This window comes from Zosterops lateralis (genome assembly GCF_965231275.1).
Source record: "Zosterops lateralis genome assembly, chromosome: 5".
NCBI lineage: Eukaryota > Metazoa > Chordata > Aves > Passeriformes > Zosteropidae > Zosterops > Zosterops lateralis.
Window position 1 is genome coordinate 31,807,301 of NC_139766.1, and position 26,983 is coordinate 31,834,283.

General features: G+C 36.8%; 1 protein-coding gene across 6 annotated transcripts in view; it reads left to right on the plus strand.

Annotated features, from left to right (window-relative positions):
• SORBS2 (sorbin and SH3 domain containing 2) overlaps nt 1-26,983 on the plus strand; it is a 203,984-nt gene that overhangs the window by 98,329 nt on the left and 78,672 nt on the right. For all 6 annotated transcript variants that reach the window (XM_083860950.1, XM_083860951.1, XM_083860952.1 and 3 more), the window contains one exon: nt 26,497-26,546. In XM_083860950.1, the coding sequence (XP_083717076.1) occupies nt 26,537-26,546 (10 nt within the window). In that variant the 5' untranslated portion in view covers nt 26,497-26,536. The remainder of the gene's footprint in view (nt 1-26,496; nt 26,547-26,983) is intronic.

The window sequence follows — 26,983 nt, forward strand, 5'->3', positions numbered from 1 at the left end:
TTTCTGAAAAAGGCAATGAAAACTGAATCGCACTCTTTTCACCAGTTCTTTAGGTGATTGGTAACTTTCACATTATTCATCACTCTCAGCATTTTAGAGGCAAAGTGAAGTTAGTCCTGGGTTTAACCATACCAGGAGATTTGAATGCTGTTGTGTAAGTGGAAGCCATCAGGTGGTAGTGATTGTGTGTTGTTCCTGCTCTGGAAGAGATGGAACATGTCAATTCATTCTGTACTGTAAAAGTGTTAAAAGCTAATTTAGAGTTCATAATTGTATCCAGAGATTTCCTGAAGGAAACTGAAGAGTTTAATTTCTTTACTCCAATACTGTGGTACATGTCTTCTTTGTCTCCTGAACACCAGATATATTGTAGCAGGTAAATCTTGACCTTGGTCTTGGTCTTGATCTTTCTGGCTAGTCTGATGTTGGTATGCTGTGTATCGAATTACTGTACTCTTTATATACACATTTCTTTTGTAAAATGTTTATAAATGTTTTATATACTTGTAGTTGCAGGGTGCATGTAGAGGAAATAGTCACATAGTTAACTACTGTGAATATTGCATATAGTTAAACACAAACTGGTTTCATTTATACTTTCAAAGAAGGTCAAATTAAAGAATGTAAGATGAGATCTTGCTATTACAAATCCATGGAATCATCCAACAGGGTTTGTTTACATTGTCACACATTTTGGTGTTTCTACTTTATGCAGGGAGATGTGTAATTTTTGCTTGCTTCAAGAAGTCACGTAGTGTGAGGAGATGAATGAGCTGTTTCATTGTTTTAGAAACACTTGTCCAAGTTCATAGCTTCGCCTTTGATGCTACAAGCTTAATAGAGAATTTGGCTAGATGTTGAACATCTGCATCATTAGGCTTAACAAAAAATGTAAATGAAGAGAAAAAGGAGCTCTACAATTTAGCTGTGACGCATTTGCATGCTTTCTCTTCTTAGGTTGCTCTGACTGTTTAGGGTACAGAGACACTCTTTCCTGAATGACATAGGACAAACTGCTTCCAAAACATCATACACCAGGGTCCAAGCTAGAATTCACTTCAGTTTAGAAATTCAGACTGTATTCTATAGGGAATATAGATAGGACAGTTAACTTGAAATCTCTGGAATTCCTTCAGGGCCTGTGGAAGAAAAGCATATGTGCAATGAGGATTTAGAGAACCCAAACAAGCTGTGCAGAATTGTGCTAGTTCTAGAACAGACACATAAATGTGGCACCATACCTGAGCTAGTAAGATGTGTGTGGGAAAATGCTGGACCCATGCTACCCTTGGGATTAAATTATCTTTTGTGCCATACTATGCCTTAGAGGACCTGGGAGTTTGGAATGATGCCAGCTTGGAATCTTGAAGCGATGGCAATTGAATTTTATAAACATAGGCTTAGAAAGGTGGCTATGCTAAACTCAGTAGTATGATTATTTTGATTATTTGAGTTCTTCAGTTGGCTTGGTATCTCAATTTAAAGATTGTATCCTAATTCTGTGTTTCTGCATTTACATGCAGGGCCTCCCTGGGAATTCTGCAAGAAATTGGATAGGTGTTGGCAGTCACACATACATCTCTTGTGAAGAATTTACTTCTGCATGCTCTGTCTCATTAACAGATAGCACTGTACCTCTGTTACTATTAGTAAAAGTTTAGTGAAATATTTGTCTGTTTAGTCTTGTTGGCAGTTGTGTTCTGAATTTGATTTTACTCAGCAAGAGAATTGCAGTGGTCTGTGTATTTGTTCTCCTTGGTTTCTCACTCAGGCCTACCTGCTATTCATGACATTTATCAGTTATAGAAGGCAGCACCAAAAGAAGGTACATAAAAGCTCAAGTCACACATCCCATTGTTTTAAAAGCTGACACACAAGAAAATGTTCATTTCTTACCTTAATAGGTATTTGTCCTTTTTTAAAATTAATAATAATTTTCAGTTTAATTTCTCTTCTTTGAGCCGCTAGTGAAATACTTGTTTGCAGTATAAAAATACTAAATATATAGAATGAGCTTTGTTTATGTGCATTGTTCCTACAAATATATGATGCCTTCCTCTTGTTTTCTCAAGGGCTGAGTTTTCCATCATCTATATTTTATTAGTGTTGTTACTTAACCCATTGCAGAGGGTGAAGAGGGGGATGGGAAGGTATCTGTTCTTGTAGCCATCAAGATGCTTTCTCCTCTCATGAAATGTTCACTGCTAACATTTTGTAATTTGAAATAGCAGTCAACATACAGTTAATGGCATTTAAACGTATAATGAGCAATTTTTATGTGTAGGATAGGAAGGACAAATTAAGAGGCTGGATTAAAGATTGTATCAGCAAAATCTGGCATTTAGAATTTATCAAAGGCAGAGAATATTAAATCCTAGCAAACCATGCCTGCTCAGCCTTAAGGTTCTGTCACCTTGTCACTGATGTGAGTTTCTTGCTATTGCAGATACTTTGTGTGTGAAATAAGGTGGGGGTAGGTTCTGAAGAAAATGATTGGGGTTTTTTTTTGTCAGCTCTTCAAGTGAGCTATGTACCCTTATCTAGACCTGCTGTCATCTTTTCCTATTACCATAAATACAACCTTTCATATACTTCATAATGCAAAAGTGAGGCAAAACCATGCAAACCAGTAACAAAGGGCTTTGTGTTTGAGAGGTGCTAGGAAAAGTACACTAATAAAGGAGTCTACACAACATTCAGAATAATTTTTTTATTTCACTGTGTATGGTAAATGATTAATTTCTAAAACTACTACTAGTAGTTTTTTTATAGTAGTTTGTTTGTCAGTAGAGAATTACTTTAAACACATAAATAATCTGGTTTCAGAAACCATTTATTAGGCTGTTCCTTATCTCAAATGTTTGATAGCATTAAAGTAAATAAATAAACATTTTTTTAATGCGTAACTTTTTATTATTCTGAGAGAAAGACTTGTACCCTTCTGAATTCAGAGGTGAATAGATTTGGCTTAGGTTTTTTAGTTGCTCGATTTTGCAGTAGGTACAATTTTTTCAATAATTTAACATAATTTAATCTTTACTGTAAGGCATGATCAGTAATGCAGTATCAAATGGTGACTGTCAGCTTCTTAAATTTTTCATATTAGAATTCAATTTGACAGCTAATTTACAAACCCCCTCCCCCCATCACATGTGATGCTGTAACTTTTAGTATGGATGAATCCTGTGACTCCAGCTGGAAATGCAAATTTAACGCAGTATGATCAGGATTCTTTTACATGAGACCCCCATATTCATTATATTAGAGGCCAAAGATATGCATGACTTGTCATTTAATGCAAGCAGGAAAAATAGAGAAAAGAAGCAAAAGATAAATAAGATTGTGGTTTCCACTGGAAATTTCCGTAAGTACGACCAATCAGGTAGGTAGGGAAATCTGACTTTATAGGTTACCACCTAATAGGGCTGCCCCTTTGTAACCACATACCACACAAGAAGGCTTTGGATGCTTTTACTATATAAAGATATGTTCACATCAAGGACTTTGACTGACAGTTTTGTAAACTGAAGTATTGTGTATTCTTAGAAAAGAAACAACATCTTGTGTCTAGATATGGAAAAAATATTTGGAGGGGACATTTTTGGAATTAATTAAAGAAAAGAAATAGTCTATAAAAAGTTTGACAAAGCAGAAAGCATAAAAATATCCCTGAACTTGCTGCATTGCAAAACTGCAGAGTTAAAGCTGCTTTTGTAGTTCTTATGGTAGCCAAAAAATCGTTTAGGCTGATTTTAATAAAAACTAACTGAGCTCATTTAACTGTGTACAAGTAGAAAATGTATGGTCTCTAGTATGCAAAATCAGTGCTAAAAATCTGTTTCATGTGAGTTTTTTTTTTTCTCTGAGGCCTAAATCCAGCAGATTTCTACAGTGCATGGTTAGTTGTAGCTTGGGAATAATCCCATCCTTAGACAGAAAAGCCTGTTTTTAGATCTTAAAGAAGACTATGGATTCTATGAGCATATATTAAAGACTTTGATTCAGAGCTCTAATTTTTTTAAATGGGAAAGCTAAGAGTGGAATCCTGCTACAAGCCTGGTATTAGCCATAATTACAGCTTCAGATATTCTAATCAGAAAGCTTAATTTCTCCACAGTATGCACAGATTCGTGTCTATGAAGTACGGCATAGCAATGTCTGTTACAGGGAATATATCAACACTGTTGTCAGGAGAAAAAAAAATAATCTGATGACAGCAGTTTTCCTTTCCCTTGATTTCCATAATTTCTCAGCTTGCAGATTGTCTCATGTCAGAAAACTCTTGTATCATATAGAATAATGCTATTATTCAAGGCTAAAATTGATAAGCAGGCAGTTCTTGGGCTGCTGATTCTATTTAACACATTGAGAGTGGAGTTCACCCTTGGCCTTTCTTTTCTGTGTGCAAATTCCACATATTGTTCCTGAACAATTGGCATCTGCAGTGGGACCAAAACACCAAACAGAGGGTGTGCAATGCCCAAGACCTCTGTTGCTCTTGTTTCCCAGCTGATGCATCCTCAGTGCTGTAGTGATACTGTAATTTTGTGGCATCATAATTTATCATAGCAGCATGACACAGTATTAGTACAAAGCCTTGAAGCTAGTGTCCTCATTTGAGAACCTGTGAAAATCTAAGGTTATTTTTGGACCTTTGCTTCCTTCAGGTATGGTTTATGAGATGTGTAACAGCCTCATCTGTCTTAAGACAGCAGAGGAAACTTGCTTCAGGCTTTTCTATCATCCAGCTCTCAAAGTACCCTCTTTGCGTGCCTATCCTATTAGGGAAGGTTGGATTTTCAGCCAAGATGACTGAAGAGAGAGCAGTAAGATCAGCTGAGACTTCCATGCCTTTGACAGGAGCTAAGCTGCTTGAGCCAAGCCAAGGCTGGAGGAAAGGCAGGAGTAGGGTGTGGCTGTCTTTCCCTGAAGCTCACCTATCTTTGGCCAGCGTGTCCGAAAGCATTGCACTGCTTGGTCAGTACTCGTGTAGGGAAAATGTCTGGTGGAGCCATTGTATGCCATGAAACAGAAAGGCCTGGAAATTCTACATTAGTTGTCATTTATTCCATTATTTGAGGCAAGGTCAGGTATCACTGCATAGTTTCTGTAGGACTTGGAATTCAATACCTTTTCTGTGATTCAGTATTTACTCTGGGAAGAAAAACAAGTTATAAAATATGACTACATACCTTATCATGGCTACTAATCTTGCTTCTGGTGCCTTGTTACCTTCCCCTACGTTGATTTAGTTTCTTCTTTTATGAGAAAGTAAAAATTCAAAATACACTTCCCTGCTTTTTATTTTAAATGAACTGTTAATGTTATGTAGGGCTTGTACTTTCTGATACACATTTCTTGAGTATGAACTGAACATTCCCTCTTAGTGCAAGCAGAATAAAAAAATTTTAATGAATGGGTTTAATGAATCTCATTAAACAATTGTTTATATACAAAAAGCTATTTTCACATATATGAGCTGGGCATGTTTCTAAATAGGACCCACAGTCCTAATTAGACACGCATGGTGTTAGTAGGCATTTTCCCTCCTGAAATTTTCCATTAAAAAGATAATTGCATGGCACAAAGTCTTTTTAAAAACCTTGCTTAAATTTTTTCCTGTTTTCAATTAGGTTCTGAGATCTAGACCTAAATAGACTGAAAATAGAAAAAGGATTTACTTTTGTAGGTAGTAAAATTAATCATGTCAGCAGTGGCTATGGAGTTATGAAAGATTCAAAACAGATTGTTTTTCTTATAGTTTTATGTTCGCATGATCCTGGTAGAATTGAGTGTTTGGGGTATATACAGATAAATTATTTCATATTTTGCATGCATTATGACAGATTGCATCTGGTTAGTTAATAACTAGAGTACTTAGGTGTGTGCTACCACTACCAGGAGGGTCCAAATGTTATTTTTTCTCAAGATGATATTTCTAAGAGTTTTTATTCTCCACCATCATCCTATTGGATTCAACTGTGTGAAAAGTTGATGAAGGCAGAGCACACCAGGCCACTCTGCTATGCCCCTTAACAGGAAATGATAAAAAAACAAGGCCTGGTTTGTGTGTTAGGTGGGAGTAATGTGCTTTCTTTAAAATAAAAAAAGTGTAAAAACCCAGCACAGACTAACCATCAGTTACTGTGAAAAATGCTGTTGAATTAATTAAAAGTTGTTTTCACTGGTAACACTACTGTGAGTTACTAAAACTGGATAAATAGGTAAAGAGGCATTTGCAGATTTTCAGTCAGAATTGGAGAGCAACCAACAGTGATTACTGGGGTACTTTTACCATGAAATTTAGATGGAACCTAAAAGAAGTATGGTAAATTTCAGCTAAGTCAGAGGGGCTCAGTGGAGGGGCTGCAGGCTACATTGAAATAATCTGTTGTTCTTGGTGAGCAGAAGGAAGAGGTGTAAAGTCTTAGCTGTAGCCTAGTTATGAAGGAATGAGAGAAAGTGAGCACAGATGAAAGTGTTTGGTTGCATCTCACATGTTGTGAGGTGATGCTTGCAGTGTGTAATAACATCATGAAGAAGGAAGAAGTTTTAAAGAATGGTATTAAATATGTTTGAGCTCTTTACATTGTCTTTCTGCTTAGTATACTAATGTAATTTTTAATGGGCACCTCCAGATTGAGGAATGACAATGGATCTCAAAGAATGTTCAGCAAAATCGTAGGATGGAAACTAAATCTGCTTCTCAAGGCTTTAGCAAGGGCTGGAAGAGAAAAACAAATACACATCTTGTGGTTTGTAGAAGTTCTCAGTCAAATGGTTATTGCAGGTTGGACCTAGCAAAAACACATGATGCTCAAATCTCTGGCCAGTACAAGAATGGCAAGCTACAGACTAATATTGTACTCCTTGGGCTGGGTTTGGGGAATTGTAAGAATGGTGTCTGGACCTGAGAAGTCCTGGTCCTTTCCCAGGGAATAGCTGACAGCTGATGATTTCTGCCACGTGCACATTCTTGCACAAAAGTTAGTGCACTCATGTCAAGCACGAGTTTGTGCTTGTTAGGAAGACCAATTGAGAAGACACCCCAAGAACAGAATAAAACTTTTGAGAATTATGATAGTCGTCTGTGCTATGTTTGCAATTTCACAAAGGTTTATTCTGAAATGTTGTAAATGCGCAGGGACTACTGTTTCAAGATCTGTAATTAGCTGAAGAGTCATATAATCACACAACAGGATGTCTTAAGGATGACTGTCCTAGCTGCCATTCATGTCAATTTTCATGAGCTTTAGAGAATTCTAGGAGGGTATCTGTATAGCCTTTACACCACAAGAAGCAAATTAATGTACCTGTGTGTAATTTTTACTTCTTAGAATGTAGGTCCTTGCAATTGTGGGCTCTTCCACCAATTTTTACATAGCAAAATATATATGAGGGAGATTCAGCATGGCCTTTGGATGCTAATTTTTCTTTCAGAAAAGCAACAGTCACAGCGGCAGAACACAAATGTAAAGACTGAACACACAGCAGCAAATAGGTCCCATAAAAACTCCAAATTAGGTCAAACATTGATGCAAAAACTGATCCTAGCTGGGGGATGCAGAACTGTGAGTTAAAGCATTGAAGAATTCTACTGAGGGAAAGTAAAAATAGGTAAGCTACCTATTTTTGTCTTTGATGCTTTCAAATGTATGCAATAACCTCTGGTGTCTTTTTTTGGAACATTGATTTTACAGGTTGGAAAAATGTTATGTACACGCATCTGCCATAAAAAGTAGGCTTTTTCAAAAGAGAGACAAAATTTACTTAATAATTAATAAGTGCTTTAGATGTGTTTATGGGAATGAAAAAAAACCTCTTCAGGACTGTGCTTTAGCCATGTTTTGCCTTGACTCAAGCCTTGTATCAGTTTTCAGCTACCAGTTTGTGGTTAGGTGGTGGGGTTTCTTTACAAGTTATTTTAAGAAAATGTTTAAAGGGTCACCACAAAATATCAACCGAACTTCTTTCATCACAAATGCCTTGTGAAAATGGATAGTGAAAAGGTAGCTGATACAGTTGTCATATCCTTGGCCATTTGCCTCTCTGTGTTACTTTTTGCATTGTTAGTTGTTTACATTATGATTTGGCAGGTAATAAATTAGCCATAGCTGTTGAACATGACTCTCAAAAGCTCTTTGCCAATGTGTTAACATGGCCAATGCATTTATGTTTCTTTAAAGGGTAAAATGAGAATATTTTTGAATTTACTCTGAGTAATAGATATGTTATGTGTATACATCTGTATAAGCTTTCTGCTAAAAAGCTAAAATATGAAATTCCTATAATACTTAGACTGGTCCAGGTGGCAGAGGCCAGAAATAATTTATCAAAAAGTTAGCCTGTACTTACAGATCTTGAGTCTTTTGTGTAATGATTTTTCATTGACACCTCTTTAGGAACTTTTTCGTGGATGTCTCTTTAGGAACTAAAGGTGTTGTTGGCTAATGCAAAAACAACTCTTAAAAAAATCACCATTTTGCCTCATGCTTGTACCAAAAATGAGCTTGTGCATAATAAAATTTTGTCAACACACTACAAATAGAAACCTGTACAGTTTATTGTAGATTAAGCATGTACATTTCTTATTCTAAAGCTGAGCTACAGAAAATACAGTTCTCCCTTACCTCTGCAATGTTCACTCACTTGACTGATGATACACAGTGTGCAGTTGTTCAAGATGCACTCTAGAGAACAGCTAAAACCATTCTTCTTCCCAGGCTTGTTTATTTCTGACCATCATTTTCTTGGTGAGATCATCAAGGTTATTTTATGTCATTTCCTCCTATACTGCCATCTGTTGACTTTTTTAGTTGGTTTATTTTTTTGTTTGTTTTGGTTTGTTTTCTTTTCTACAAGGCAAAAAGAACCCCTTTTCACCTCTGCATGTTTTTGCCTGATATGCAAAGTAATGGCATTCAAACTCAAAACTCTTGAACTGCTTGAGTTTAGACAGACTGTCCACTGCTATATCCAAAGCACAAAAATAGAATGTGTGGAAGCATTAAAATGGGGCTGCAGAGCCAACCTGTAACTAGCTCTGACATACCTGTGATACTCTTGCTAGTGTAGCTCCTGTGCAGGCAGCTGTCACTGCTCTAAAGGCATGCAATCCACTTCTGTTCCTCTAGAGAGGTTCACAGGTTCTGTTTTGCAGAGCTGCTCCTTGGACTGTAAGTGCTGCCTGGAGTTATTTCATCCTTGATGCAGGACTGGTGAATTTCATGAGTTTCCTATCAGCCTGTTCCTCCAGCATTTGGGGGATCCCTCCATTGTAACAGAAACTTCCCAAGGCTGGTGATCTCCATGAACTTGAATTTGATTGGTACTAATAACCCGTAAAAGAACAGTGACACTGTTCCAATGAATGTTTACTTTTTAAATAAGGAGCCAAACTTACAAGTCTTGTAACCTGTCTCTTTGTGCCAAACGTACATGAAATTCCAGAAAGTTCAATACAAAAATTCCTGGCAGGCATTTTTTTCTTGCTCTTTCACAGAATATTTTGTTTCATTTATTTAACAAAATGATACTGCCAGAGTTCATATTGATTCTTTGTACTCACGTGGAGAAATGAGTTCGCGTACCCTGAGGTGCAGTCCAGTACCTAAAACCATATGGTTAATTTACTCTGAGATCATTTACAGATTATTTGTTTAAAGGAAGTGAACATAGCAGAAAGTTCATTAGTATGTGCTCCACAGTGTCCGTTGTGGCTACTGGGAGTTAGTTCATGTCTCATGCTCCCAGGAAGAATTCTTCAGGCTCCTCTCAAATGCCTTTTAACAAGGCTTGTCAAAAGCAGTGCAGAGAAAATTACTCTTACAAAACCACTGCCTGCTTTCTCTGTTATTAAACTCTTCCCATGTCTGCTTGCCTGGAAGCAGCTACAGGAGCCCCAAAGATGAGACAAACATACAATGGGGTAGCACTGCTCAGCCAGTGGGACTCTGTGACAGCTCTGACCTCTGAGTGACTTGCTAACTCTACATCCAGTGGAAGCTCAAAACAATTACAGCCTGTCCAGCTACACCCACATTTGTTTCCTGCTGTCATACTTCAAGGAAGTCTGTGTGGGACAGGGGCCCAACAGTAACCGAACAGTAGCAGCTGAAAACAACACAACTGATTGGTGTTAATACCCATCATCTTCATGTGTGAGCCATATATGCAAAACTCTGAAATAAAATAGTTGCTAAACATAATTAGCTGAGATGTGTTGGAGTGTGGCAGTAATTTAGGTTTATGTTTCACTTAGAGTAGCATTCTTGGAGAAAGAAGCGAATGGTTTGATAACCTTCTGGACACCATGGCAATGAATTACAAACTAAAGTCCTGCGCTGAATAATTTCTTATCAGACAAATTTCAAAAGTATGATTTTAGTAAAGGCAGGACTGTTTTTCTGTGAATCTCAACGTCTCTAGTATCTAGGTTGATAGTGTGTGGCTTTTTGACAGCAACTTTCTTGAATAACATATCAGCTCATGTACAGTAAAAATTTCTCAGATGAAAAACTGAGAGCACTGGACAGGAGGGCTTATCATCCTCCTGTGTCTTGGAAACAAGGCTTGGGAAAAAAAGTGCTTTTTACTCATGTGTGTGGTGATATTTATGTAACAGGTTACAGTATTGATCTTGGTTACTTCTATAAAATAATGTTTGTACTGATGAAGTCCTCAAGACCTGATTCAAATATGCTGGTAATGATTAACCTGTAAAAGGAAACAATTTATATTTTAAACATTAAGATGAAGTTCTTAACATAAGCTGCTATGGTCATGTTTTCAAAGCACAGAAGTTGATGGAGTACAGCAATGCAGGAATCTTGCTCATTTGCTTCAAGTACCTATTTCTACAACAGTGTTCACTGTGTGTGCCCTTTTAGAATATAAATCTTTAGTTGTGTAATTATATATTTCATGGGGAAAAAGGAGTGACAGATTTTGTTCCTTTGAGATAGCACAAACAAAAATGTTTTGCCCCTGAATCAGGCTGTCTTAATGCTGTGAAGTCAGGATGCCATGAGATGTCCTTGGTAGTATGGAAATAGGACTTCTATAATGGAAAAAGATAATACCAGCATAAGGAATTTTCGTTGATTTAATAATCATTAATATGTACAATGAATTTTGCTCTTGTAGCTATAGTAAAAACTGAAGTGATGCATAGGGGAGAAAATGTGACAGAGTTGCTTCTTGATAGTTGTTGATAGTTACACCGTTTTTGACAAAGGTCATTTGAATTTCATAGTAAGGTGATACTTTGGAGACTCTTGGATGGAGTTATTATAGAGCTTGTATTAAAACAGAGCACGAATTGTGTATGAGGATTTTAGACAAATGCTGTTTCCTTGTGAGTGTATGTATCACAAAATAAAAATTGTGAATTATCTGAAATGAAAAAGCCCAAAAATTACTTTAGAGCCACTGAACAGATCTGCTTTGTGGTGCTTCTGCAAGCAATTCCTCATATGGCAGCATTCCAAATATCACATGTACATTCTGTATCTGCTTTCTAGAGGCAAAACATAAAATTTTTGTAGTGTAGTAGTCATTCTGTCCCCTTCTATTTGCTGTGTGGTAATACAGCAATATATATTGTTTTCCATTAATGTTGACAGGCCACTACAAATTGTGATTTATTGAACATTAAGTATAGCAATGTAGTGGTTACTTGTGGGTGACTTATTAATGCATAGTAGTAGTTTGTTATCTACATAGTCTCTAAATTAAAAACAACAAACCAAGAAAGCCTGTGTTGTGTTTGATGTCGCAAGTGGTGGAAGACATTCCATAATCTGTAATGTCTGTTTACATAGAACTTCCTTGTATGAAGCAGATTTTAGTAAATGTGAGATAATTAAGGGGTTGGATACTAAACTAGAGTAAAAGGGCACCATTGACCTCGGTTGAACTTCACTGGTTTATAACAGCTGAGGAAATAGCAGGAAGTATTTGCATTCTTCACTATTTCTAAGAGTGGAAGACAGAGAAAAGAAGTGACCAGAGAGCAAACAGAAAAAAATATGGAGTGTTACAGAAAATTATACATTTTACTTTGGAGTAGGACTCTCTTTTATTGCTAATATTCTGCAAATAGGTATATATTAACTTTGGTGACTTACTTTTTGCTTTCAGTTAATTGAAGTTGTGATTTGGTATCATTTAAATGAAGCTGATACCCTACTCATGCAAAACTTTAGAGGTCATCAACTTTAAGCACAGTTTCCTTGCTTTTAGCTGAAAACGAGAGGAATGCATGCTTATACTAAGTGCAAGGTTTCTTCTTGGGGGGATATGACATACAGCATCTATTTTTGTATGCTTATGGAAATGAAGAGGCTGTATGTGGGCAGCTTTTGTACAAGTTCAAGTGTTTGGAAGACTTTTACCTGATACCCACTAGAAATGGGGTGCATTAGAGCAGCTGTCTACAGTCACTGAATTGAGGTACAGGATATGACTGAGGAATTCATGTCTTTCTTGCTCTTTAACTCAGGCCATAGCTTCATCTGGTATCACTGTTTCTGAGATCTACTAAACTGAAGGAAATTATCCAGTCTAAAAATGCTGGGTAGAGTGGAAGGATGGATTGTATTTGCCAGCCAGCACAGAGGCCACGAGAGACAATGGAACATTCAATATAAAGTAAGGGTACCAAGGACACAAGGGAACAGTTAATCATTTTTGAAACCTACAGTTCTGGTTCACTTAATATTCAGAACCATTTGTTGTTTCAGAATTTCTGCACTTCATAAAAATTCAGTGGTTTTTGGATGCCATGGCCTTAGTTACTAATTCACTGCTGATACATTCATAGGGCCTTGTCTTCTACTCTAAATTTTGTTTATGCTGGTGTCTCTCAGCTGAAGACAGGGCAGCACAGTCCTGCACTAGAGCACAGATGCAGCTTGTATCTTTCTTTAGACATCCACAAAGCCTGTAATCACATCTGTTGCTATGTCTAGTAATACAGTTTTTCACATAGTTATTCTCTCAGTAAGATAGCCTGCAATTCTCAAACAAAACTCATATTCAAGAACCCTCTGTTGCTAGGCACTGATTGTACAGTATAGTTCTTTACCACCATAATAACTTATTGAACAATTGCTAAGTGTTTGTTTCTCTTTATTTGCTACATATTCTACTGGCTTTGATAAGATAGAATAAATGTTTTAGAATACAAAGGCTTCACACCACATTAAGAATTTTGTGCGACAGTGTGGATTGCTTTTACTAATGGATGAAATTTGATGGCTGTTGTCAAAGCAAACTAAAACTGCATGTCATGGTTTGCCCCAGGCAGCAGCCAAGCCCCACACAGCTGCTCCCTCACTCTCCCACCAGCAGGACTGGGGAGAGGATTGGAAAGGAGAAGGTAGAAGACTTGTGGGTTGAGATGAAGAAGGCAATTTAACAGGGAAATCAAAAGCCACACACACAAACAGAGTTAAACAAGGAATGGTTTCACTGCTTCCCATGGGCAGGCAGGTGTTCAGCCATGCCCAGGAGAGCAGGGTAACAATGTAACAGTGACTTGGGAAGACAGAATCACAGAACCAGTGAGTAACAGTATTGATTTTCAAAATGCTCAATGTTTTTTGGTATTAGCATTGACTTATCATGTGATATGAACATGTCTAGCAAGAGTGATTTATCTGTTGTACAATCTTTCATTGTAGTGATTGTGTTGAAACTGCCAGTTTTGTAAAGTAGTGAGAACATGTGTTCTTTAGTAAGAAATAATAAAATAATTATACTGAAAAACAGTGTGACAGACACTTAGAAATGAGTTGGAACGTACATATAAGCGGACATCTCTTACCTAAGCAAATAATGAGTTATATTAGATTACTCTGCTATATCAAAAAATCAATGAAATTAATTCTAAACAATGTATCGCAGGTAGGAGGAGTAGTATAGAAGGTTTTTAAAGAGGAAGTGTGAGCATGATAACATAAGGCAGCTGGTTTCAAGGAGTACTGAAAGAAGGAAAGTAGAGAATTTCAGCAAGACTGTTGAATAGAAAGAAAAATTAGATGTGCATCAGCAATAATACAGGTAATTTATTCTCTAAAACTGTTAGTTTCTCAGAAATATATAATTTTTAATTATTTGAAGTAGAAATCAGAACACTTAATCTGTCTTGGTCAAAAATTTCCTTTCAAAGGCAAATTGATTCCTACATACATTCCTTTGTTCATGCGTGGACTTTCAGAATTAGCTCATTTTTTGATTGGAAGTACTCGAATACCATTTCATTTAGATGGGAGAAAGAACATCTTACTGCTTCCAATGTTACTGATTTTCAGGGGAAGTATTTACATCTCCTGGGGCCAATTTAAGGTGATGATTTTGTGATATTAAACTAGCTTTTAACATTTTAAAAATTATTCCTTCTTTTAGGCTTCTGTTTTCTTGTACACTGTGTTTTGTTAGCAGCACCAGTAACTGCTGTAAGGAATGAAAAAGCAATTGTGTTTTCAGTTCATTGACTTTATTAATTTGACAGCTTTTCACAGATAGCCATTTCATTACTTCAGGAAATTTCAAGACTAGTTAGCATAACTTTTTTGTTGGACAAGAAAGATGCATGTTTAAAAATGCAGTGTGAGTTTAAACCTTCTTCCTTTTCATCCAGAAAATTCAGGTGAAATAACCATAATTTAAGTCACTCTAAATTTCTTAGATCAGATTTAATGTTGGTCCTTTAAGTGTTGAATCCTTTAAAAAATGAGACACTTATTCTCTACCCATCTGCCTCTCTTACTGTTTCATGTGACTAATTATACATTTTTGGATCTGAATGATTGTGAAATAACACATTCTAAATAATACTGCTATAAGCCAGACTATTAAATATAAAAATCCTTACAAAGCAGGTATTGATGAATTCCACAGCTAGTATGTTCTCACCCTATACCCTAATGATTTTTTAAAGATTTAAAAATTTTACCAATCTCCCATGTAAGACTGCAATCTGTGAGAAATTAAGATTTACTAGTTGCCTCTGCACACTCTTCTGTCTGCAGAAAAATCTGGAAATGGTAACTTTAAAGATGCTGTACTCCATTGCGAGGATTGCTGGGCTGCTGCCCAGTAGCTTGTAAGTAACTTATGAGTGCTGAGAAACTTCCCAGAAAGCTGCTGAGAAAACCAAGAACTGACAGAGCATCCTGACACTTCTTCCTGACAAGAATCTTATGGGTTTTCATATGGCTAAGCTGAAAGGAGAAGGTGACAGGCTGCCATGACCGTATTGGAGCATACACTGTTCCCATCACTGTTCAGTATAAGGTCCGAATCCTGTTTAAAGTTTTAAGTTTTCACACAGAGGTGGGTAAAAGTAATAGGTAACAGGTTTATTCATATTTTCTGTCTAGTTTGTTGATAGTAAGATAATTTCCATTGCTATTCCACACTATTTTAAATAGCTCTTCTGAGGAAAAATTACTGTATGTTGTTATGCCACTTAACAATCGGTGTCATGTACTAATTAAAATCATAAAATGCATTTACCTTAATGATATTTTCTTCTTTTGAACACTCCTAAACAAAATCAGTGTTAACTTGTACACATTCATGTGAAATACAGTGCACTGGAGTTGAAACCTGTGTCTTGGTTATGTGCATGGGGGTTGGCATAGAGTTGAAATCAGTTGTGCTCTACAGAGCAGGGGAATTTAATGAGCAAGGAACAGTGGCTTTCAAAATGACACACTGGTGCAGTGCACTGTATGGTAGGTGGCTGTGGTTCTAAAACTATAATTAAGAGTGTGGGAACTGAGAACATCTGCTAAGTGAATGGTACCTACTGGTGCCAATTTAAAATAAATAAATACATGAAAGTGCCTAGTGCTGTAAAACTGACATTAAGATACTGGATACACCAGATGAAGCTGAGGATATATTTTTAATAATTATATTAAATAATCTGGGGGGTAATACATGAAGGAAGATATTCTGTCATGCTGCATTATGTCATCTATCCCCCTTTTTGTTATTCATACCACAGTTGATGAGGTTGAACAGCTGGTATTACAGCAAGGCATGTAACTGATCTATGTGTTTTCCTGAAACAGATACCATCCTATGTGCAGGCACTCCATGAGTTAGTTGAGTGACACTTACCAAGCAGAACAATGAGCCCTAAATAGCACTTGTGGTGGCGTCAGAACTGGGGCTGCTGCAGGTACATTTGAACTAATCTGATAACCTCAATGTAACACGCTGCATTTGGAACCAGTGCTGAACCCACTCAATCCTGCTGGCATCGGTGCTCCTGGGAACATACCCTTGGCAAAATGTCTCTGGGTGATTAGAAAGCAGAACAGGCTTTATGTACTATCATATGTCATTGTAACAATGAAACAAACCTTGTCTTAAAATTAAAATATTCAATCATTTTGTTTAGAACTGCACTGTTAGCCTCTGCTAACTAGCTGCAGTAGACCCATTATCTGGTTAACTATTATCATAATTTGCTCATTTAAGATTCTGTTTTAAGTTTCTTGTCAAAAGCTAGAGGTCATGATTCTACAATATAATGATTTTGTTTACATTAAAAATTCTTGTCACCTATAATTTAGCTAAATTTGGACTCGCTGGCTGGAATACAGTGAAAAACTTTATCAAAGCTTTAATAGGAATGTGACTTCTCCCTCTCATTACAAAAATTCACAAAAAAATCAGTTTGCAGGTGCTCAGTAGAGATTTGGCAAAAGCAGAATCTGAAAACCTATTCCCATTGCACATGAATGGAAAATTAGAATTGAGTACTTGAATGCCACTAAGTGCCAGGGCTAGTATAGGGAATGAGTGGGACTATTCACGTAGTTGGTACTGCAATGAATGCTAGAGCAATCTGAAAATGAGGTGCTGGTGTTTGCAATTCTTTCAGACCCACTATAGACCAATCTTCGTGGAGGAAAAGGCTGCCTGGATTGAAGACTGAGGGAATAAGAGCAGTAGACTGTGACAAATTGCCTTTGGCAGAGGAAGGAGGAGTTTGGTTGGTAGAGTAGTGGCAACAAAACTGGGAATTAAGTGAGTTAAGAGAGATAAGACTGGCTAGGAAGGGATCTGGGGCTGAGAGCTTAGATGGCAGACGTTTGTCTGATGGCTCTAGAAAAGTGATTTGGGCATCCCTATGGTGCCAGATAATGAGACTTCTGTATTTCCCCTTCCTTTCAGAAAGAAAGGCAATCTAGAAGGTGGTGGGCAAAGGAATTACCTTAGCATTGTGAAGGCTGTGATAGGAAATGCCAGCCAATGCTACCTCTACTCTTCAGCTTGTTCCCTCTGTGTGGATGTAGTTACTGCAATAGTTTTATAACCCCTTGTTTCTGCAAATCTGTGGCCTTATCCAGAACACAAACTGAATTCCTCATGGGATGTGGGAGTAGGTTTGGGTAAGGAATGGAGTCAGTAGTAGAATATTGAGGGCACTTCTTCCATTTGCTTTGGTGATAGGGAACTGAGAGTGAAAACTCATCCTGATTTGTGCTCTTCCCTCTTCATTCCCATGGTAGTGGGTCTTGTACCTTAGTGTGGAAGAGCACAAAGAGCTCTGGCCTGTGGGTGGCTGGCAGGCAGATTCCAGTGCACTGCACAGCCACACAGTGCTGTACAGACACCTCTCGAGTGATCCCTAACCTTGTCCCATGTTTGCTGCAAGCCTGCCACAAACCTCTGATGTTTTCTTTCATCATTTCAGTGGAGACTGAACCTCTTTTGTGTGCCATCTCACAATCGTTCCAGTACCATTCTGCTTAATCTTTGTGAGTTTTAGCTTTAGATGGTGTCTGATTGGCTCTAGAATGATTAAGGATGTGCTCATTAGCAGAAATCTTAAATGTGCTGGTGAAGAATTAGATAGTGAGAGGGTGAGAGAAGGATAAGCATACAATCTGAAAATTATCAAATGTCTAGAACTTTTGAAATTCAGCTAGCATGTACAGGTAGTTAGTATTAACACTCCTTATTTACATGAGTTAAGTATGCTCCCAACCATAGTGGTTAGTAATTCTTTCTTTGGCTATTTGTGTTAGGAAGAATAGTAGCTTTTTTTGTTGTTGTTCTATATAGCTTTGAAGCATACTGGATTTCATGAGGTCTGAAATCAGCTGCCAGTACAGTGCACATACTTGTGTTGTAAACACTAGTAGTGGCATTATTTTGATGTCTATTATCTGGAGGACAGAAACTTTGTGAAATGAAAATTGGTGATTGTGCCCTATGGGAAAAGACAAAATACAGTATCAGCAAAACATTCAAATTCAAGCTTGCAAGGCTGATTATTCTGGTTTTCATGTGTTGTACATAAGGAATTTTCCTTTGTTTTGAGAGCACATAGTATTGGTGCTGCTAAATATCTTCTTTCCTGTAAACAGTTAAGTCTCTAATGGGACTACAGCTATGCAAAGCACTGCTATGATTCTTGAGAAATTACAAAATGTGCTAGGAGTTAATAAGATACACTGCATGGTATAAGGTGTTATAGCAGGGATAGAAGTTTATAGCATTTGACTTGCTGTCACTGATGAGTCATTTAGGTATTGAGGCATTATGATGTAAGTCAGCATGAAGATTGAAAGGCCAGAAGTATTTCTTGGGCAGCAGAACTGAAGAAACCATATGTCTGTTTAGACCAACAGTGAATAAATCTACTCTAGGTTTTGCTTCACAACTCCTTAATCTAAACTTGCATCTTATGATCTTTCCCCCATTTTATTCCTCTTTAGTTCTTGTTTTGGGTTCACAGAGTAGATCTGCAGATGTACCAACAAACCTAAATTGGAGGATGTGGCTCAAGGAAGGAGCTCAAATGCTTCCTGTGCCAGGAGGTCACTGAAGTAGGTGTGTCAGTAGTATTCCAGTCTGCAGGGCCAGAGTAGAGCTGATCTGAAGTCAAGCCCCTGTGTGGAGGTCAGGCTTTGACACTTACTCTTTTGCTGGAGAAAGTTACTTCTAGTTGCAAAGGCTGAAACACCCTTTGGAATTGAATCACACCAAGGCAGTTCAGTGAGTTCCAACTGCATTAGTCATCAATCCGTGCAGAGCTTGGAATGAATGTAATGGAAAAAGCTTGGGTTCAACTCTTCACCTTTTTAGACAGCAGAAATGTTTTGGTTGTTTTTGTTGTCTTCCTCCTGCCTAACAAGGCAAATTAAACTGGATGCAGTGTGGGAGGGAGTTTTGTGGCTGGGTTTATGAGGTCCATGCATTTATCCATATACAGCTCCTAAGTCTTCCTTCCTGTATGAATTCACTTTTATCTAACAATGCTAGAGTATATTCCCCACTTGGCTCTGGTAAGGTCTGTATTCTCTATGAGAATTCGTTATGACACTTGTAAGCCTTCAATGTTTCCAAGACCTCTGCATCTCTGTCAAACTTAGCCAAAATTGGTCACAGGTTTTAAGTACTCAGTAGGGGTACTGAAAGTTTTCCTGTACAGTCTCTTCAAATTAATAACTTAGAAAATAATAAGGATTAAAATATTTCACTTGGTATCTTCTTAGTTAGTCTTTTAAGTTCAGCTCTGTGGTTTTATGCATTTGTTACAAAAAGATTAAAGCAAAATGCTACTCATTTAGCATACTTAAATGTATATATTAAGGATTGTTATATCACCTCACCAATTGGTCCAACTCTGTTAGCTATATGTGACATTACCCAGTAGTTCAGGGAAGCATATTTTATATTTAAGACAAAACCAATACAAGGAAACAGAAATAGACTTTTTTTCATGAATTAGCACTATTCCCACTGATTCTATAGGGAGTGGTATTGAATTTTGGTGGGGAAAAGCCCTGTTTGAAAGAGTTCTAATTTAGGTGGAGATTTATGCATGTTTAGTCTGACATTGATGCATACTACATACCTAATAGAAAAGACTAAGAATGCATTGTTTGCCATACTGTACAGAAACAGAAAATTAGACAATACTTGAAGTATTCAAGTGACCAGTAATTTGAAAAGTTCTGGAAATGAAACTAAAACTGTCTTATGTTCCTGATAACTTTGGTAGTTACTGCAATCTAAAGAATCCAGATTTAACCCTTTAATGATTACTTTTTGACAGGAACATAGTTCTAATGATATTTGTCTTAAGAAAGGTTGAGAAATAGTTGGATATTCTAGGAATATTTGGATCTTCTTGGAAATGAAACTTTCAAATAAAATTCTAAAGAATGTCTAAAAGATTTAACAGGTGAATTCTGGGTATCATTGTTTAAAAATTGTATTGCCTAAAAGACAAACACTTCATAATGATAAAATGAAAACTTTCAGAAGTACTAAGAACATGCAGAATGCCTTTAAGACACTCTCTCTTACGGTGGAGTATTTTGTAATTATATCTGTGCACAGCAATCCACTGTGTATTTACTTCAGTGACATGCTCCCATACAGTAATCTTAAATAATCTCCAGCCTGTGGAATGAGTCCATTTGAACATATACAGTTCCTGTAAAACAACAGCAAAGGTGGAAAGCAAAGGAAGGGAAGAAAAATAACCACCACTAAAGGCTAGAAATTTAAAATTTGGTAGTATTAAAAACAGCAGTAGATGCTTGAATAAAAGGGTAAGAAATGTGAATTGGAGTCAGCAAGTTAATGGAACTTTTATCTTTTATTCAGTTAATGGAACTTTTCCCCTTTTTTATTTATATTGAAGTAATAAAAAAAAAATCACAAACACCACAAGCATGACTGGAATCATTAATAAAATTTTCTCTAGTGGTGGAGGAGGAGATGCAGAATGTAAGAGCAGCAGTTTGTCCTCCTTGTTCCTTTTGCAGCTGTAAAAATAACCAGTAAAATGTACAGAATGTTGTGGGCTTGAATAACTTTCCTGGTATCCTCTTATACTTGCAGTATCATTTTAGGGAAATGTTCCTCTACTGAAGTGTTTGAGAAGTATTTTGACATGACAGCAAGTACCTATTTAGAGCCAAGTGAAGAAATTTTGTTTGTTTTTCACTACATACCAAGTCAAAATAAGTATCTAGTAAAAAGCATGCTACAAACAGGCAAAATGTTATGCTTCATGTATTTTTTCTAGAGAAAGAGACTTACATTGATACCAATTTAAATGCAAGTGTTTGAACTTTTTCTACTGATGTTATGTGCAAGAACAAAGATTGCTATTAAAATCCTGCAGTTTAGAAACATGTGGTCTTTGCTCTTCCTATCAGACAATTAGTAAATTTTCTATGTTTCATGAAGAAACATGGGAAATGATGATACCAGTTTCTCTTAATCTTGCATTTATAGCATTCTCAGAGAAATTACATTAGGATAAGTGTCTGGAAAGAAGTTCCTGTGTCATCAGATATTTTCCCCGCATTCAGACAGTCACATTTTTCTCATACACTAGTCAAGTTCAGAGTCTTAAGTCTGACCACAGCACTCCTGGCAAGTGCTTCAGACCTTAATGAGTCTCATGAATAGAAATTACCTTATGATTTTCAGCTCACATTTAAGATACATGAAATGGTTAATAGTACTTTTATTTCCTCTGCCTGCATCCAATCCCTTGATGTGCTTATAGAGAATGATCAGCCATAGACTCCTGTGGTGGATTTTCCTGTATCTGATACTCTTTGAACATTTGTATCTGGGAGCTAGAACCACTTGCGAATTTCCAACACAAAGTCTTAGCAGTACACTGAATAACAGTGTTAGTATTGTATTTGCTGAGGAAATAGGCTCAAATATCTGATCTGCTGTAAGTTAGATATCAGCCTAAGATAGTTTGTTTGTAGTACTGTGGATGATCCAGGAAACAGAGCTTTTGTGTGTAGAGATTTCCCTGGTCATGCACTTAAATGCTGAATACAATGTGACTTGTCTATTGTGTTCTCGTAGAAATTTATGACCATGTACAAATTATTCACCATCCCAATTGTTTCATGACCTGATCAGTGCATTTCCAGATAATGTGCATGAGTAATATGTGTACAATGGCACTGCACTTAGAGTGAGAATCTCTTCTTTTCTTTCAAGAAAAACTTACAAGTTAAAATTACAGAACTGTGATGTCAATTGTCTGCCTGTTTTTCTCTTTGATTATCTATCTGAAAACACTTTAATTAGAACTAAAGTTCTAGCTTCTGAATATTCAGATCCTTATAGAGTGAGGCAGTGTGATCTGGGGCGAACAGTATTTATGCTTGTATTTAACATAAAAACCTAGAAGTAGTTCTGTGGGGCTTTCATAAAGCATATGCTCAGCATATGCCTTGCTCTGTTGGATCTTTACTAAGATCCCCTTCTATTTTGGAGATTTCTTGTTGGATGTTAGTAAAACTGAAACATGGGAGAACCATTTTCATTATAAGCATCATCTACCTGTGCTCCATCAAACATTTTTTCATACAAACAATGTATTTGCATATAAGCTTTCTCCCTGCTTGTAGGCACAGCAGGAGAGACTTCTTCTAGCAAGGAAGTTTCAGGACAGTTGTTTCTTTGTGCGAGTGTTGTCACAATCTAAACATTTGGAGTTTATCAAGTTTTCATTGCATTCTCATTGCCATAGTTTTCCTGCTAACAGAAAACATCTGAAAGAACTTTTTTTAAATAGAGAGAGAAATAAAATAGTCAGCTTCACTGTACTTTCAGAACTAATGTTTCATACTTTTTTTACCCTCCATCACTGAATGTATGAGTGGCATTTGAAGTCTATTAACTTGTTGCAGGAGAGCAGGAATGCTCTGCAGAGTCTTAATGATGTGCATTAAAAGAATATACTGCCACATGTAAAATAGGATCCTGCCTGGTAATAAATGGATGTTTGTAGATCACCTGCAGTGTTTAAATTGACTGAATCCTTGTAGTAAACTCACCACTGATTTGGTTTCTTAACTTTTCAAATATTTTCTCGAGTAGATTACTCTCACAAGCTGAGACTATGAAACTGGCAAACATTAATGAAAGTGTGACACACCTTCTCATGCAAGTGAGGAAAGCCCCTGTCCTCTGCAAATATTTGGGAACTGCTCTCTACCTAAGAAAATGAAAATCTGTAATTTTCCAGCCAGACACACATACCTATCCTGCTGTTGATCCATCTGCACTCTGTGTTTTAAATCAGTTGCTCCTCTCACCGAAGGTCCTTGAAGTAGAATTCAATACAAACTATAAAGAGCACATGCTAGAATTAGATTTAGAATTAATATAAACACTCTATCAGAAAATTATGTTTAACATCTGCTTTTTATAATATCACTTGTGAAAATGGCAAAGAATGAACAACAGGTAACTTAGAATCACAGAATTGGTAAGGTTGAAAGGGACCACATTGGGTTACCTGGTCCAACCTTCCTTGATTCAGGCGAGGTCATCTGGGAGCACAGTGCACAGAACTGTGTTGAAATTGTTCTTCTGCCTTAATGTCTGTAGGTGACTGAAGATCTGATAAATAATGGAATTAAACCCCTAACAGTAAAGTCATGCATTTTGATTCACGAATAAACTGAGGGTGGGGAAACCTTCCTTGACTTCTCACTAACCCTTTTTATAGCTCCATATGAATGTGGAACAGAAGGGGTGACAGAATGTTTTCCTTCAGCACCCCACACTTTAGAACTTACCAGGAACAGAAGTAATTAGAAGTACATATCAGGGTCTCTTGGAGAAAATAGAGCAGATGTCAGTGAGATTCCCACAAGTCTTTTCAGTAACCTCTCGCAATACAAAGAATTTCTGTGCTGTTAATCACTGTAGTATTATCAACGATATGTATTTAGTGAAACTAAATGTAGCAAAGGTTAACTGCATGCATCCCAACAGACCCATTTTTATGCATTAGCACAGTCATTCATTTCCCCCTGCATTAGCTCATCCAGATGTAGCCAACTATAGAAGAATGTCATGAAGAATAATCCAGGATTTCCCTCTGCAAAAATTAGGCCTGCTAAAACTTAAACTTAGTGTTCTTTTACCTCAGCATCAGAGATCAGGTCTGAGCTGAGTGGAAGACTTGCCTGATGTAGGTGGCTGATTTTGAAGACTCATGCATTGCAGTGGCGCTTTGTGTTCACAGGATCCTTGCGGGCCTTTGTTCTGTCACAGCACTAGCTGTCTGAGAGCTGAGTATCTCAGCTGATCATTGGTGTACGTTTTGGCACTAAAGTGTCTGATGCTTCCAGTGGAACATTCATCTCGCCTCTGTCAGGGGCAAACCCATTCCCAAAGAATGATTTTCAGGAGGAAATTAAAAAGGAACAGAAGTAAAAAACAAAACCAGCCCTTTGCTCCCTATTCCTCCCCCCCACCACTTCCTTCTTGAAGCAAGGGTCTTAAAGACTGATTAAAACAATCTTGAATAAAATAATTTCAGGCATATGGCATTTAATTTCATTGCATTCATTTGGCTTGTACCCCAGTATCATTAAGTATTTGAATGGTGCTTTAGCTCCTTAGAAGCAGAGAATTCAAAATAGTTTTAGTATTAAATACAATGCCTGCTGTTTGCATGCGTCAGATTTGGATTGCCTTATTTGCATGCCTATCTTCTAGGCATGCAAGACTAAATTGTTTTTCAGCAAAATAAGATTAATGTGGCAACATTAGTGATTTGTATGATGTTTATCAGTGAGTGTCAGCAATGTAGCCTAAACTGTTGATAGAAGTTGTTAGGAGTACAAAGCTGTAGTGCTGAAACTGAGTTTTGTCTGTTAAAACTTGAGTAAGAGTTAAGCATGCTTTGGGTAAATATATCGAAGCCACCTGCTAAAAATCATTTTGGCTCTGCAATGTTCCAAGAGTCCTGTACTTGCTGGGTCTGAAAATAAATATCATGTTGCATTTTGTATCTTATATGTGATACGGTCAGCGATTCAGTTCCAAGCTAAAAGAAGGCTTGGAAATGGTGTCTCCGCTAGCAGTCTGAAAATGCAGTGGGAATTTGAGGCTGTAAGAACATTCTGTAGCAGTTAAAGAAATGCAAAATTTCAGTCAGAGACCATATATATATATTTAAAAGTGCTTTAATTTTTATAAGATCTTTTAAAAATTCGCAGCAGTAGTTTGCTGATAGCTGCGGCATAAAAATAATATTAGAAAACTTCATTCACTGCAGTTATTTATTTCCATAGTTCTCAAGAAATTTAGCATATGTCTTTTATTTTGTCACAAGACTGATTGAATAATAGCAGCAGAGATCAGATGGTCTCTGAAAAACAGTAATTTTTTGAGTGGTGGAATGTCTGGCCTTGTTATGAATAGAAAGGAATACAGCAATATTCATGTTACCTCAGAGGTACAGTTAATTCAGGGTTCCTGTTGGGTTGAACTGAAACTGCAATTCTGTTTTGATATTTACTTGTTTTAATTAGTACGTTTAGTCTCCCATCATAAAAATGATCCCTCATACCTACTTTCCAACTTATTCCAACCTAGCCAGGCAGTTTATATTTTTAATTTATTTTTGAAGCTGTATTACATTATGAAATCTGATTATTCCATTTGTTTTATCTTGGACTTGATGTGGGAATAATGGAGGGAGAATGATTTTTTTTTTTTTCTCAGTGTTTTGGCTTCTAGTGTGTCTATCCATTTGTAAAGTAGATTATATTGGACAGTGTATATGTAACAATACAGCTAAGACTGACTTGTATGCAGATGCCATTTTATCCTGAGATAAAGCTGTGACATAAACTGGCAGTAGGTGGAAAATAGTGTCTGCTTTGTCCCATGACATCAGGAGGTTAAAGGTGGCTGTTAATATGGCATGTTACAAGTTTTCTGCAGTTGTAGTTTGGCTTGTGTTTTACTATTTTTTTGTTTGTAAGTATTGTATAGAGATTCAACCTTTGTGTGGACTTTACATTATTTTTTTGCAAATTATTATCTTTAAAAAGTGCATTGGTGTACAGTGACCTGATTCACTACCTAGTGATTCCATTAGGAGTTTGATAAGGATTCCTGTGAGTGCCAAGACACATGTCCTAATTCTGTGCATAGAAATGCACCAAGCAACATTAAAAACGTCCATGTTTTCTGGGGAGACATTAAACCACTGGATGAAAACAACCACATCCGCTTACAAAACGTTGAAAAAGACTTTGTAACTTTGGCTGTGTAGAAAATATTTGGAGAGGCTTACTCTTTACATCTTTTAGTTTGCGCAAAGGAGTGAATAAACCTTATAAGCAGCTTTTAGAACTATTTCTACATTCCTGTATGGAAAATATTTTTGGTTTATAGTTTCAAGACCAGAAGTTAATCACTAGGTTTTTTATCCTAGAGCAAATATTTATATGAAAGCTACTAAACACTTAAAGATAGGGTGACTTATAATGGAAGTGACAGCTCATCTTTAACTTTGGAAGGACAAGCAATACCAATTTAATTAAAGCAGTGTTAAAATAGGACTGCCATTTCTATCACAGTGATTCTCCACCCCTCCAAAAAGCCCTGCTGCCATCTTGTACCACACATTCTTGTCCTGTGCAAATTAATAGATCGTTTTATTTTCCACAGGAAATCTGAAGACTTTTATAGCAAATCCTCCAGTGTCAAAATGAACACAGGTATGCTGCATCTGTGAGATTTAAAATTTTTTTATGTGTTGTTTTGTGAGCAGAGAAGATCCCAAATTTACTAGAAATTTCATAAACAAATTGTACTTGAGTTGGTGCTAAACTCAAAATAAGCAAGATATTCTAACAGTATGCCTGCTCATATGCATTTGTATCCCATATATAAAATTTACATACATATTTTTCTATGTATGTACATATATGGATACACAAAATAAAAGTGCATGTTTAGCCTTCTCTGCTTAATTTAATAGTATCAGTTTTGTGCGTGTGTATGTTTTATGTGAAAATACATAGTATGAGGATGTAACAGTGATGGAAAAATATTATTAAAGCATCGCATTTTCCTAAGAAAATGCACATGCTTTAAAATCCTTTAGTTCCGTTCTGTGTTGTCACTTAATTAAGGGGCATTTGAACACTGCCCT